At 37.3% G+C, this 14035-nt stretch overlaps 1 protein-coding gene across 1 annotated transcript in view; it reads right to left on the reverse strand.

Annotated features, from left to right (window-relative positions):
* ARID2 (AT-rich interaction domain 2) overlaps positions 1-14035 on the reverse strand; it is a 241388-nt gene that overhangs the window by 31881 nt on the left and 195472 nt on the right. Inside the window, exons 13-16 of the mRNA XM_044677286.1 lie at positions 10084-10218; positions 9401-9597; positions 6232-9095; positions 343-491 (exon numbers count right to left, since the gene is read on the reverse strand). Of these exons, the coding sequence (XP_044533221.1) occupies positions 343-491; positions 6232-9095; positions 9401-9597; positions 10084-10218 (3345 nt within the window). The remainder of the gene's footprint in view (positions 1-342; positions 492-6231; positions 9096-9400; positions 9598-10083; positions 10219-14035) is intronic.

Below are 14035 nucleotides of genomic sequence, written 5' to 3' on the forward strand. Positions count from 1 at the left end.
CAACTTGATAATATGTGGCTTGTAAGTTTAGAAATGTTCAAGAGACTTCTAAAATGCAGAAACATTTATAAGTTTTATATCAAGATATCTTTTTATATACAAATAATACATTTAATCACAACTTCTATATCTATCAAAAAGGAAGTTTTATCCCTAATTTAAAGTGTATTTTTGCTTACATTAGGTTTATAGAATAACTTCTAAAAAAGAAATTCTTTTGCTAAAAACCAGTTTCTCTTAAAATAAAATGTTGTCATTAAAAAAATTGAGTTTAACTAAAAGCTCATTCCTAAAAGAACATTTCTAGCATATACTAGTATATTAAATAAAACGGCCATTTACTTTTTACAAGACTGCCACAGACACATGAAGTTTTGTCCAGGTTTTTTCACTTGTTCCCCATGTTGACTGGATGTACTGAATGGAGATGGCTGAGAACTGTTATGCTGGCCCTGTACTTGGACAGTTGGTACTGGTGTCACAGGTGTGCTCTGTTGGAAAATTACAAATGCATAAATGTTTAAATAATAAAGGAAAGCATATATACATTTTTATAGTTCATTCTAATAACTGTACATGAAATATAGTGCATTTACCTAGGAACATACCAAGTGCTATTTTTCTTTCCGTATCTTTAAATAAGTACATGTGATTTTTTTGAAAAGTCTTAAAAATATTCAGATTCTTTTATTTCACAAAGAAACATAGAAGAAAATATAGGTAAATAAATTACATTTAATCATCATGATCTAGCACTAAAAATAATTCATTTAAAATCATTTTCCAATTGAAAATTTTTATTTGGAGATTTCAACCCTTAAGAAAAACTTTAGTTTCTATTTGAAACACCAAATATTTTCTCATCTATGATTAATTTACTATTATGCTTCACCTGGGCCAGCAGGAAAAAATACAAAACTGAATAATTATGTACCTATGTATATGTAGAAGTCTGTAAATGTTAGTTCATTAAGTTAACCCCTAAGATCAACTCCCTTAATCAGATGAGGTTTTTGTCCATTCAAGTTAAAGGATTGATCAGTTTGTTATCACAAACTCTTTTTTAATGGCAAACTAATACAATTCTTTGTTTCTTCCCTCTTAAAATATTCTTCCAAATTCACATCCCTACATTAAGAAATTATTTTAAAAATTTGAGCTGTAGTGGTGACATGTCAAGAGGAAAAACCCTTTTATATATCAATATTAATGGGATATTTTAAATTATTGATTACATATCAGATTATATTCAGAATGTTCAGCTCAATTGTCTTTTTTATCTTGTTTATAAATTTTGTTTAGTTGATATTAAATATTACATATCAGTCAAAAACAAATTTATATCCTTTATAATCATGAAATTTGATGAAAGGAAGGTATATGATTATACTTCAATTTAAAGGGGAGAAAATATATAGCTGGATAAAGAAAAAAGGAACTAAAAGTTAAAATAACTATAGCCTTTGATGCCTAGAAATCTACCTTCCAGGGAGAACTCAAAACATTTAGAAGTTGAAAGACTTTTTCCCTCAGTCAACAGATATTTACTGAGAATGTACCATGTGCAATTTGCAATAGGAGACAAGAAGTATAAATTTTTGTGTCCTTGCCCCATAAGAGCTTACAATCTAGTCTGTAAAATGATAAGCATGTAAAAAGTAAACAATAAATGGAATAATAAATTCCAAACAGTAAGTGGTTTATGGTAATTCAGAGAAAGGAGAAAGTCATTTCTAAAGGGGAAAAAACAAGCTTTGTGGATCTTTGAACAAGACCTTGAACGATAGGTACAATTTGCGCATGCAGAGAAAGGCAAGAAAGGAATACAAATAGAAAAAATATTAAAAAACAAGGATACAAAGGCAGTATATACTCAAGAAAATAAGTAAATCACCTTTGCTGTAGAAAGAGTTTATGTTCAGAAACAGAAAAGTTTCGAGTAGCAGGTTGAAACAATAAATGACTGCTTAACAAGGTTTAATATTCTATGGCACTCAATTATTAAATATTAATGAACAGAGGAATAACAACAAAAAAGGGCACATTTTAAGACAGTTTGTCTAGTGTCAGACTAGAATTGTAGAAAATGTAAGCAGGAACTTGAGCCCAATTACTGAAGAAAGATACTTCAGTGGTACAAGCGCTGTGTGAGGAGGGCAAAAGTAAGGTGGGGACAAGTTGGTAATACCCCGATGTTAATTTAAGAATTTTTTTCCCTCAATCTTCATTCTTTTTAGTCTCTCTGCAACCTCTAAGACCATCAAACGCTTTCTTCTTAATACCCTTTTCTTTCTAGGTTTTTGGGATATCACCCTCTCCTGGTTCTCTTCCTATCCTAACTGCTCCTTCTCGGTCTCCTTTGCTGCATTCTCATCCAGGACAGGTCTACAAACCATGGGTAATAGGGCTTTGTCCTAGGTTGGCTTCCCTGCTCCCCCATACTACACTTGGTGATATCATCCCTCCCAAGGATTTAATTACAATGTCTATGCTAATGATTCTCAAAGCTACTTAAATCAAACACTAACATCTCTGCTGATCTCTTGTCTTACCTCTTTTAATGTACTTCAGACACATCCAATAGACATCTTAAACTTAATTCAGTCCAGAATTTAACTTCCCAAAGCCTCTTATCTTCCAAACTGCTCCATTTCTGTGGAATGCACTGCCATCCTCCAGTCACCAAAGCTCACAACTTAGATAGGATCCCCAAGTCTTTGGCATCTCTCATCACCCATATCTAATCTGTTGTCAACAACAGCTGACTTGCAAAATTTCTCAAACACTTCCCCTTCTCTCCTAGATAGTGGTACCACCTGGGCACAGGTACTGGACAACTCCTATAGCCTGCTGGTTGGTCGGCCTGCCACAACTCTCTACAGTAACTATAATCCATCTTTTATTTAGCTGCCAATGTGATATTCCTGAAGCGCAGGTCTGATCATGTCACTTCTCTACTCGATAAATTCCTTATTAACTCCAGAATGAAATACAAAATCCGTTGTTTAGTGTTCAAAACCATCTCCTCATTCTTCTTATAGCTTACATATGTCTCCGTTCTCCCTTCCCACTCCACATACTATGCAACCTGGTGATACTGGCCTCCTTGCTTTTCCACAAACAAGACATTTTATCTCTTGGCTCAATTTTTTTGGCTGTGCTCCCTACAGGGGACAAGAATGCTTCTGCATCTTCATCCCCATCTTCTGGCTCTCTTACTTGCTTCAAGTTCCAGTTAAAATAATATCTTTTACAGAGGTGTTCCCCACTTCCCCCTCCCCACCTCAATTAATTCTCATGCCTGCCCTAGGTTGGTTGTTTCCTATTTATCCTAAATATGGTTGGCTTGCACACATTTGTTTGCTTGTTATCTTCTTCACTGGTTTGTGATTATCTTTTGCCTTTTTCTAGCACTTAGCACATGGTAAGTGCTCTTAACATGATAGCTTATGTCCAGTATCCTCCCTAATTATATATTAAAATAGCATTCAATTCCAAACTAGATGGATGTAAGATAGAAATAAATTTATGTTTTTAAAGGAAAAATAATTTAGTTTTCAAATAACTTCATACTAACTTTCCAAGAATCTAAGAAAGTAAAGTGTTCAAAATATTACAGTGATTTTCAGAATGTTCAGTTTTAACTATGTAGCTTACTTGTTTAGGGAAAGTTCATTTATCTCTTCACAATGGAAAAAAAAAGCTGAATAAGTTTTAATATAATTTAATTTTTCTACGTTGTTCTTTTTAGTATTTCCTATTTTTGAATCAAGGAATGATTTCTCCATGAGAGAGAGCTAGAATATTATTTAAACTTCAAATTATTTTTTATCTCTACAAGCAAACAAAATGCAATTTCCGAAGAGATTTTTGATGATAACAATGATTAAAACTTAAATATATATGTGCTAAATATAACAGGATAAAAGTTTAAAATGTACCAATGCCTTAAAGATCTCTTGTTTTAAATGGCATTTAATTTCTTACACCACACTTTTGCAGGCAAATGGACTTGGTATCTAGTATCTAGAAGAGCCTCTACATTGTATCACAGGTGTATTAAGTGAAAGAACTAAGGAATATTTAGACCAGAGAGGAGAAAATGCCAAAAAAATATAATAGCTACTTTTAGTATGGTAAAGAGATGAGATTTGGCAGGTTTGATCCTAGAGAGTTCTTAAGAACAATGAGTGAAATTTTAAATGCAAAACCTAATGGCAACTAGGGTTTTCTAATGATAGACAGTGCTGGCTTGAGTGGTAGTAGGTTACCTCTCAATGGATGCTTTTAAGCAAAAAGCTGAATGATAACTTTTTGGACACATGTAGGGGCTAAAGATATATACCTGAAATGAATAGCCTCTGAGGTCCTTTCCAACTCTGGGAATGTGTGATTCTCATTATGAGATTTCATACAGGAGAAGAGCCTTAAGAATGTAATGAATGTAACTTTTACTGTGGAAAATTAAAATTGTTCTCTAACAAGACCCTACAAATTTGTAAGTCTACCATTAATGAGTACATGCTTCCCCCCCTCTCTCTGGCACATACATACAAACACACACACACACACACACACACACACACACACACACACACACACACAATGTATTGACATACTATAGTTATTTTGGAAGTTCTGAAATTTCATAATTTAAGAAAAGTATAAATCCAAACTTCCTAATGGTAATTTTTCCTTATAGCTTCTTAAGGAATATAATAATGATGCTTTTGATATTGACTTATTACAACTGAATATATTGAGATAGGGAGATAAAGACATAAAAATTAAGGTTCAATGAACTATCCCGATACAGGACTCTTCTTAAAATTTGTTGATTATCATATCACAAATTATTTGGATTTTTACTATCTAACTGGGGTCATTAATAATTCTAGAAGAGAGAATACCATATAAGTGAACTCGAAAATGTTTAAAAGCAGAATGACAAATTTAGTAAAGCTTTCTCAATTTTTTAATAAGTTGTAAAGATTCAAATCAGGTTAATACCTAGCATGTAGCACCTCTTTCAAAACAAATAGAATATTTTAGTGCTCTTAAAGATTTAGAAATATATTTATTCATATCTATATATGCTATGTATTAATTAGAATCAAATTATGATCAAGTGTAATGCTATTTGGATAATAATAAGTAAATTCACATACTTATATAAAGCAACAAGCTAAAAGGACTAGAATTTCGTAAGTATGACTATTGTGATATGTTACTAGATCTCTGGCTGCTTTTTCTATACCTATTTCGGCCTATTGTTGACAGTGGCTACTGAAAATTTTTTAATTACTAATGACCCAAACCAGAATAGGGTCATCCAGATTTGGCACTAGCAGAATGGGGATAAAACCTTGAGATAATGACAAGGTGGGGTTAAACCTCAGAATTTAAAGGTTAGTATTTCAACTATTTTAACTTTCATAACTAGAACGTGATCCCAGAATTTCCAAATCGATATCATTTCTTTGGAGAATGTTTTCTTAAGTCATTCACAACTTTTCTGGAAAACATTTTGGAAGATATAGCAGAAACTTGAGAATGAAACAGGGAAAGGCAATAGAATAACAAAATTATTTTTTGTTTAGATGATGTTTAGAGCATAGTCTTGTCTGAATTCAAGATATCTTAAGATTCTAGTAAGTAGAGATAATATAATTTATTTGATATATAAGAATATCAAGCAAGAATTTGATAGCATTTTAAAGAAAAACAACACAATGTGATCTCTATGGGATTCATTATACAAAGATGCTGGCAAACAAGTTGCTTACATAAATATACTTTGAAATGCAAAAGTTAAAATACAGAAATTATCTGTCCTGGTAGTATTTGCAAAATCTTTTAAAAATGCGAGGAAATAAAGATTTTCAAGTACCTCTAGTTAGACAGTCATTTTTCTAGAAGTTAAAATACATAAGTTAGCTTGGTCAGCATTAGGAGAAAAAATTGAAAAGGTTCTTTATATAAAATTGATTGTAAAACTATTCGACTAAAAATATGACAGTAATAAGAACTGAAAAAAAAAAAGAACAGTAGGTTCGTTACATATTTGCACTAAAACATTATAATCTTACAACTTTTCAGGGCTAGACAGGAGAAAACACAGATGAGCTAATGATTATATACCACTCCACCCCCCCAAACCAACTTTTATAAAATAAAATTTTAAAATACACCACAATTTTTATAGTAAAAGAAACAGGAGAGTGAACATACCTGCGTGGCTATGTTCTGTACATATGTTGGTGGATGCTGCTGCTTTTGGTGAACAGCACTTTCTATTGCTACTTTAGCTACAGTGCTTGGATCCGCTCCTGCTGGTACTGCAACCATTGTTGCACTACAGCCAGCATTATTGGGGTCACTGATTGTAACAATTCTAACTCCTACTTTATTTGGAATTCCGGGGACTGTTTCCCTATCAATATCCTCTGCTGGCCTCTTTACAGTTTTGCATTCTGTTGTGCCATTAGTAGACCGAACTTCAGATGATAAGGGAGACTGGGATGCTCTAGATCCTGAGTGGGGTACTGCTATGACCGGATGCCCCTGTATAACAGAGGTTGCAGTGTGTGGTGAGACAACTACACTTGGGCGTTGCTGAGGCACGTCTGAACTCAAACTTGAAGCTAAAGGTCCATTAGATAAATCAGTGTTGGTACCACTAAGTTGCTGGGTTATCACATTTGTGGCCTCCTGTATACTGCTTACAGATGGTGACCCACCCAAAGTTAATACAGGTCCATTAGAAATTCTTTCTATTTGATCACCTTTGGCAGTATCTTGCTGAGTGGCATCTAAATTCCCTTGCTCCACTGGTGATATCTCACCATTTCCTACATGATTGGAAGTTTTGTGATTTGGAATGTTTTTGCTTAAATGAGAACCATCTCCCTTATCAAAATCACAGATTCCATTAACTAGGGGTTTTTTCAAATCACTTTTGAATTCTTGTGTATCCATTTGTTCCAAGTTCTGCTTTCCAGGAGCTCCGTTCTCGCCCAAATCTAATGATGGCCCATTACTGATTTGTGAGCACTGGGTGGTCTCGTTCTGACTTTTCCCTGAGTTTGAAGGAGGTAGACTTGAGTCACTATACTTTCTCCCATTTAAAAGACTCCCCACCTGCATTTCATTTTCTTTTGTATCCCCATTGCTGGTGTTTGCAACTCCTTTTCGGCAGGATGGGTTTTCCATGACTTCGATTTTACGTTCGTGAACATGTAAACCTGTTGCTTCCTTTGCTTCCTCCTCCTTTTGGCAAATTATTTTATCGCCTTTGAATGGGGGAGCAGCAGCAGTAGCACACGATGATTGTCCAGCCGGAGGTGCTTGAGTAGCTGGAAGGGTTTGCACCTGAAGTCCAACTCCCGTTTGTGCTCCGCTCATGGCAATTCCTGCGGGGGCGATGATCTGAGTTGCATTTCCCTGACTCACGGTTGCAGTAGCAAAACTAGTATTTGGCACAACTGTTATTGTAACCTGATTGCCCGAAGTCCCCTGGAAAATAGTTGCTGGGCTGTTTGAGAGCAGAGGGCCTGGCAATATCTGCAAGTTGGAGATAGGGACTGTCTGCACTCCCCCTGCTGGTGGGATTGCACTTTGGACCAGCTGGACATTCTGCTGCCCGACCAGTAGCTGCTGACCTTGAGACTGCCCTTGTACTCCGAAACCTTGTGTCTGGTTGTTGGTCACCTGGTAGACCACCTGCGGGCTGGGGGCGCGGGCGTTGTTGGGCGGCGGGATCTGGGGAGCGGGCAGGATGAGCTTGCCCCCCGGCGTCGAAGGGCCTCTCTTTGGAAGCAGCAGCTGTTTGATGAGACTGGATTCTCCAGAAGCAGGCTGGCTCACTCCCGCGTTTGTCTGCTGCGGCTGAACTTGCATCTGTACCTGTGGCGGCGGCTGAACTTGCACCTGGACCTGGGGCGGGGGAGGCGCCGGCGAGTGCTGCTGCTGCTGCTGCCTTTTCACCGACAGCATCTGACTGACCGTCGGGGGAGGCCCCTGGGCCTGAGGAGTGGAAGGTGGAGATGACATCACAGACGGGACTTGGCCGTTTGGTCCGGGGGACGGGGAGGAAGATGGAGTTAAGTTTGGCTGTCCAGGTAGCTGGACGGTTTGACTCGCTGGGAGGGTGGTCGGATTAGCGAGAACAATCTGGTGAATGGCTGGTGCGTACGTTTGACCCTGCTGAGCCGGCTGGCTCACGATCACCACGCTCTGCTGGGCCTGCTGCTGGGGCTGCTGGATCGGCGGCTGGACCACGGCGGACGGAACCTGCTGGGAAGGGAGGGGCTTGGGGGCGATGTTCTGAAATCCCACCCGCGACGTCTGCGGGCTCGGGACTCCGGCTATCGTGACCATTTGGCCAGCCGCCACCTGGAAACTCTGCACCGAAGTAGCAGAGACGATATTGGAGGCCGACGTGGTCACATACTGCTGGGGCGTAATGATGACGGTGTCCTGCGGCTGGCTGCTCGAAGACGGCGGCTGAGATGAAGTCTGCACGGGCTGGGAGGACGTGGTGAGTAACGGCTGGCCTTGGGAAACCGTGGAAGGGCACGCTGGTAGGTTCTGCACTCGGCCGAACAGGTGGCTCTGGGGCACGGCCTGCTGGATGACCGTCACCGGAGTGCCCGAGGAGATCTGCCCTGGTACGACGGCGTGCAGCGGCGACGGCTGCTGAATCACTGGAGGGTGGTGCAGCAGCGTTTGAGAACTGACCACGGTCACGGGCTGCGCTCCCGGCGTGTGATTCTGAACGATGGAAGCCTGCGCTGCTCCGCTTCCCACGGCAATGCTAACGGGCACTGCCGCCTGGGGAAGAGTGCTCTGAATGACGGCAGCCTTGACCACTTCACAAGAGATCGGAGCTTTGTTTTGTATGACGGTCACTGTAGCATTCTGCTGCTGCTGCGTATGAACAGAAGGATTGGGTGGAATTCTGGAAACAGTCTGTGCCACAGTATGAACACCTTGGATTGGAAAAGACATTTGTGTTGCTGTTAAATTTGAAGACTGGTTATTCGCAGGAGTACGCTGAAAATGGTTTCCTATAGTTTGTGGTCCATGTGGGATTCCTAAAAATAGAAGAAAAGCAAATCAAACTTAGGAACCAAATGACTCAAGCATTAAGCAGGAAGAATTCATCCTTCCATACAACTGGGAAAAAATGTAGCTATTTAATATGGTAAACAATTTGTGACAAGTTTCAAGCTAAACCATCTTGATTGTAGCATCACGAATGTCACAAAACTATGAGCTAAAGAAGCATATCTGTAACTTTGTAAAAGTCGTAACAAAACTCATTTTGTAATTAATTTGCTCCTTTTTACTTAAGACTTATCAATTAACTTCAATTGAAAATGTAATAATAAAATAAAACCTGCTGGTGAAGGAGTTGGAGACACATCTGGAACAGACTCGACACGGACCACAGGTGTAGAAGTTGGTTGTTGCTGATAGTACATCTGAATGGGAAGTGGTATTGCCCTCCGTTTTACCCCTACTACATGTATATGTGCCTGTGCGTTGTTATTTGCATCCTCCACTCTCTTCACTGTATGATTTGGAAAGACCGTTCTGTCAAACACAAGTATGTTTATCAGCTTTTAAAATAATTACTAATTACCCACAAGAATTCCAACAAAGCTCAAATTATAACAGCAAAATACTGTTTATTTATTCAAAAACAAAACAAGCAGAAAAGGAAAGAATGGAAAAGTAGTTCCTAATTTTTCAATGACAACAATTTATCAAGAAATTATGTTGAATTTTTAGCAATTCTCGCTATCGTGATTTTTAAAGTATAGCATTCCTAAAAGAGTGAAATTTTAAAAGATTACTTTCATAATGGAAAGGAATTCAACTAGACTCAATTGGTTACTTTTAAAAGTTTTATAATATTCAATCAAATATTATAATAAAAACCTTTTCCATAAAGTTTCAAATTCACCTATATTCAATATAGCACCATATAGGAATAGATTCTAGATACCGGTGAGCTACAGTAATCAAAAAGCAGGATGAAGACTCATAATTTATTTGAATATGGACCAGAGATCGTACCGAAGACATTTATAAAATCCAGTTGATGTCAGGATTCCACCTCGGGCTAATTTAGTACTAGTTGAAAGGTATTCAGAGTACATTTCTGATCGAGAGACTGAACAATCTGAATTCACTTCAAAATGTGCATTCAACCTAAAAATAGACAAAAACAATTAATGCTAAGTTCAAGATAATATTTTAAAATATTGAAACAATTCAATGATACTGTCAAAGCATTGTATTTAACACTATGTACCATAATTCAAATAAATAAGCATTCTTACTTGTGAAAGTACAGAGTGGGTTTGAACCATGTTAATGCGCAAAAGTAGACTAGCCATTTATTTCTTAGGATTAGAGTTTCAAGGGATCTTTGGGGCCTATTTAAACAAAACCCTTGTTTTATATAAATGGGAAATTAAGGAACAAAGAGGTACAGTGGCCTATTCATTTAATTTTATAATACAAGTAAAATCTTTTATAAAGAATAAAGGGCAGCTTTATATTGCAAATCTATTTCCATGTGGCAGAACAGGCCCATGGCACTTTGTTAATCTTGTTACAATGACTAATGGTCTTGGTGTTCATATGATAATCACTCTCTATTCCTGACTACATATTATCCTATATCAAGTTGGGAAAAAGAAAGGAACTGAGCTCATTGAGCTCTTTGTCACTTTATTATTTCATCAGCAAGTAGGAATTCTACTTACTTCTCTAGACTTCAAATATACCAATCATAATCCAACATTGTTAAATTTACCCAAGCTTCTAAACTATACACTAAAACAAAATATTTCAATTGTCTTTAGTAAGAGGAAATGGGATATATTTTATTCTAAAGGGTTTAAAACTCTATGCTTGGAAATTCACTGCACAGAAGAAAAAGGATGTCTTCAATTCTGCTCAACTCTGGTTCCTGAAGATTGTAAATCTGTGATTTCTGGCAAGGCATTCATCAAAACAAAATTCCACAATAAACAACTGGCTGTCCTATGGAGTTTAAATGGTGGGACCTTACGTGTAGTGTAAATGGAGATACTTTGTGAAATAAAAGCCTCTGGGGAAGAGGGAGAGATCAACTATCAAAGATCAAATGTAACTTGGGACTCGGGACCAATTGCATGCAGACAAGAGCCCAATTGACATCAATTATTTGAATTTGTGGACTGATTTGAATAAAAAATTTTTGTGCAATAAAATAATCATACTCATTCTTTAGAACTGCTCATATAATGGGTGTTCAATAAAAGAAAGGATAGTCTATGCCAGAGGGATTCCAATATGGCTACGTCTATCTAGATAAAGAATTTTGCATGGTGGTTCAAGGTTACTATAATTTTCCTAATCCTTTCCTTTTAGTGGCTTTTAAAAACATTTTTGAATGCGCATTTTAATAGTATAATATTCCAACTTCAAACATGCTAAACACACTAAATTAACAACCACAAAATGAGGGAGGCAATGTTTTCTCATAGGTGAATGTCACTTAAGCCTTTTTTCTCTTCTGTCCATCTGGGTCATTTTCCCCCCAATCTTCTTTGTTACTGAGAAGGATGGGGAGCCTATAGTGATAGACTAGATCAAAAAGATTAATAGAAGTCTTTGACTTTAGATACAAATGTTAAAGGATATAGTTAAATATGTTTTTGGCAGAAGAGTTTTACAATGCATAATAGAAAAATTAAGAGACTGTATGTAGTACGGGGAAAATGACAAGATAAATATAAGATGAAAAAATAAATGGTCAAAGGTGGAAACAGCTGGAAGTCTTTTTTTGTTTTGTTTTTTTTAGTTTTTTTTGGTAAGTTTTTAAAGATAGTTTTCAAAAATTTGTATTTTCACAGTAGATACTAAGTTAGCCATTTCATCTGTGCCTCGTGGAGTGTTTAGAAGTCTATTAGCTTCTCTCTTGGAGCCTTATTGAGGCAACCCATTGGGTAGGGTGTGAGTACCCATTCCCAGGTATAACATCTATGAAGGGCCTCTTTAATTTTTTCAGACTTGGTTCATTACAAGACAAGAAAGCAAGTTGTTAAAAGAGGCCTAGCCTAGCACTCACCAGTGAGGAGGAGAGAGGAAACCTGTAATAGCTTTAGAGAAAATTTTATCTTTGGTAAAAACTTTGTTAATGGTTTTTTCTGTCAACTCCAATATTAGAGGATTATGAAGCTAGAATATTAGAAAGTGAAGAAAGAATAGCCAGGTCTAAATGAAATTCTCTATGGAATCTAGATCCACGGCATGCTTTATGAAAGTATGTAGAAAGAACCAAAGTTTGACCTAAGCATAATCAGACAAAATCATCTAGAACTTGTCATTATGGTTGTCTTACATGAATTGCTTTGGAGTAAGCATACAGGCTATGAATAGAATGATACAGAAAAGTTTTAACAGAAAGAAATGCAATTTTCCAGCCAGCTAGATGAATTCTTAGAAGGTAGACCCACAGAACTTAAGCCAAAGAGTCTAAAGAGCTTTGATGCTGCCTCTTGTCTTTCAACACTAGCTGAAGCTTATGCTCTATAGCAGTGATGGCAAACCTATGGCATGTATGCCAAAGATGGCACGCAGAGCTCTCTCTGTGGGGACGGTGCTATCCCCCTCCACCCCCTGTTCATTAATAGAAAGGCAGAGGGCTTCGGGTGGAGCTGCTCCCTTTCCCCTTTCCACCATACCTGATGTCATTTTTTCACATCCCCTGTCCCTCTGCCCAGCAGCCTGATGGGAGTGGGGTAAGGGGGAGGTTGGGGCATACCCGGCACTTGTTCTGAAGGGTGAGACCCAGCACTCCATTTCTAATTAGTTTGCCATCACTAATCTATAGAATAGGGGTACAAGACACTGCCAAACCCATGTGAATTGTACTAAATTAATAAGATAATACATTAAAACTGGCCTGAGGGTAGCTAGGTGGCAAAGTGGATAGAAGTGCCATGGCTGGAGTTAGGAGGACCTAGTTAGGATTCAGATATGGCCTCAGACACTTTCTGGCTGTATGACCCTGAGCAAAATCACTTAAACCCATGGAAAGTAAGGATTTTAAAATATAAGTGCCTAAAAGATTATAAATTACTATCACAATATTCAAATATAGTATCACTGCAGCCATCATCATCATCATTATTATTATCATTATCATCATCATTATTTTACTGGTTGAAGTAAAAGAATCATATTAATAACTTCTGACAAGAAGAAAGGGAATTTAGGTAACCCTTTAAAGAATTTAGAATTTGGAAGTGGGTAGATGACAAAGTTGAACTGGTAATGGGATGTACAACTTGATCAATGAGCTGGTCTAATGGAAAAGGTTCTTGAGTATGTTGTTATCCCAGCCAAAAGAGTTAATAAGTCTTAAGATATATAATCAAATTGTGCACAAATTCCCCGTTTGCCAACAAGTCCTTCTAGTGGTTGATATACAGCTAACCAGGAAGAGTAGGAATTTTTTAAGACCCACAACACATGACTTTCAATCTCATTGACCTAAGAAGCCAGACACTTATGTCATAAGAGTGAGAATGTAGCCATTAATCAAAATGAAGTTTGGGTTGATTCCCAGGTGCATATGGATAGAGGCTTGTCAAGACTAACCATATAATAGATTACAAACAAAATAAGGTAACTTACAGTTATCCCTTTAAAGTAGGGAAGTCTGCCTCAGGCCTTTCTGGAAAATACAGTTGGCTCAGAAATCTATTTTTTATATCACAATATCTTTTCTAAATGTGATGCTGTGGTATGGAAACCAATAGTTGGAACCCACAATCAAGATTTTTGTTATTGTTCAGTCATTTTTCAATTGTGTACAATTCTTTGTAACCCATTTGGGTTTTTTCTTAAAGACACAGATATGATTTGCCATTTCCTTCTCTAGCTCATTTTACAGATGAGGAAACTGAGGCAAATAGGATTAAGTGACTTGCTCAGGGTCACAGCTAAATAAGTATATGAAGCCAGGTCTTAG

The sequence above is a fragment of the Gracilinanus agilis genome, chromosome 5 (genome assembly GCF_016433145.1).
Source record: "Gracilinanus agilis isolate LMUSP501 chromosome 5, AgileGrace, whole genome shotgun sequence".
NCBI classification, from domain to species: domain Eukaryota; kingdom Metazoa; phylum Chordata; class Mammalia; order Didelphimorphia; family Didelphidae; genus Gracilinanus; species Gracilinanus agilis.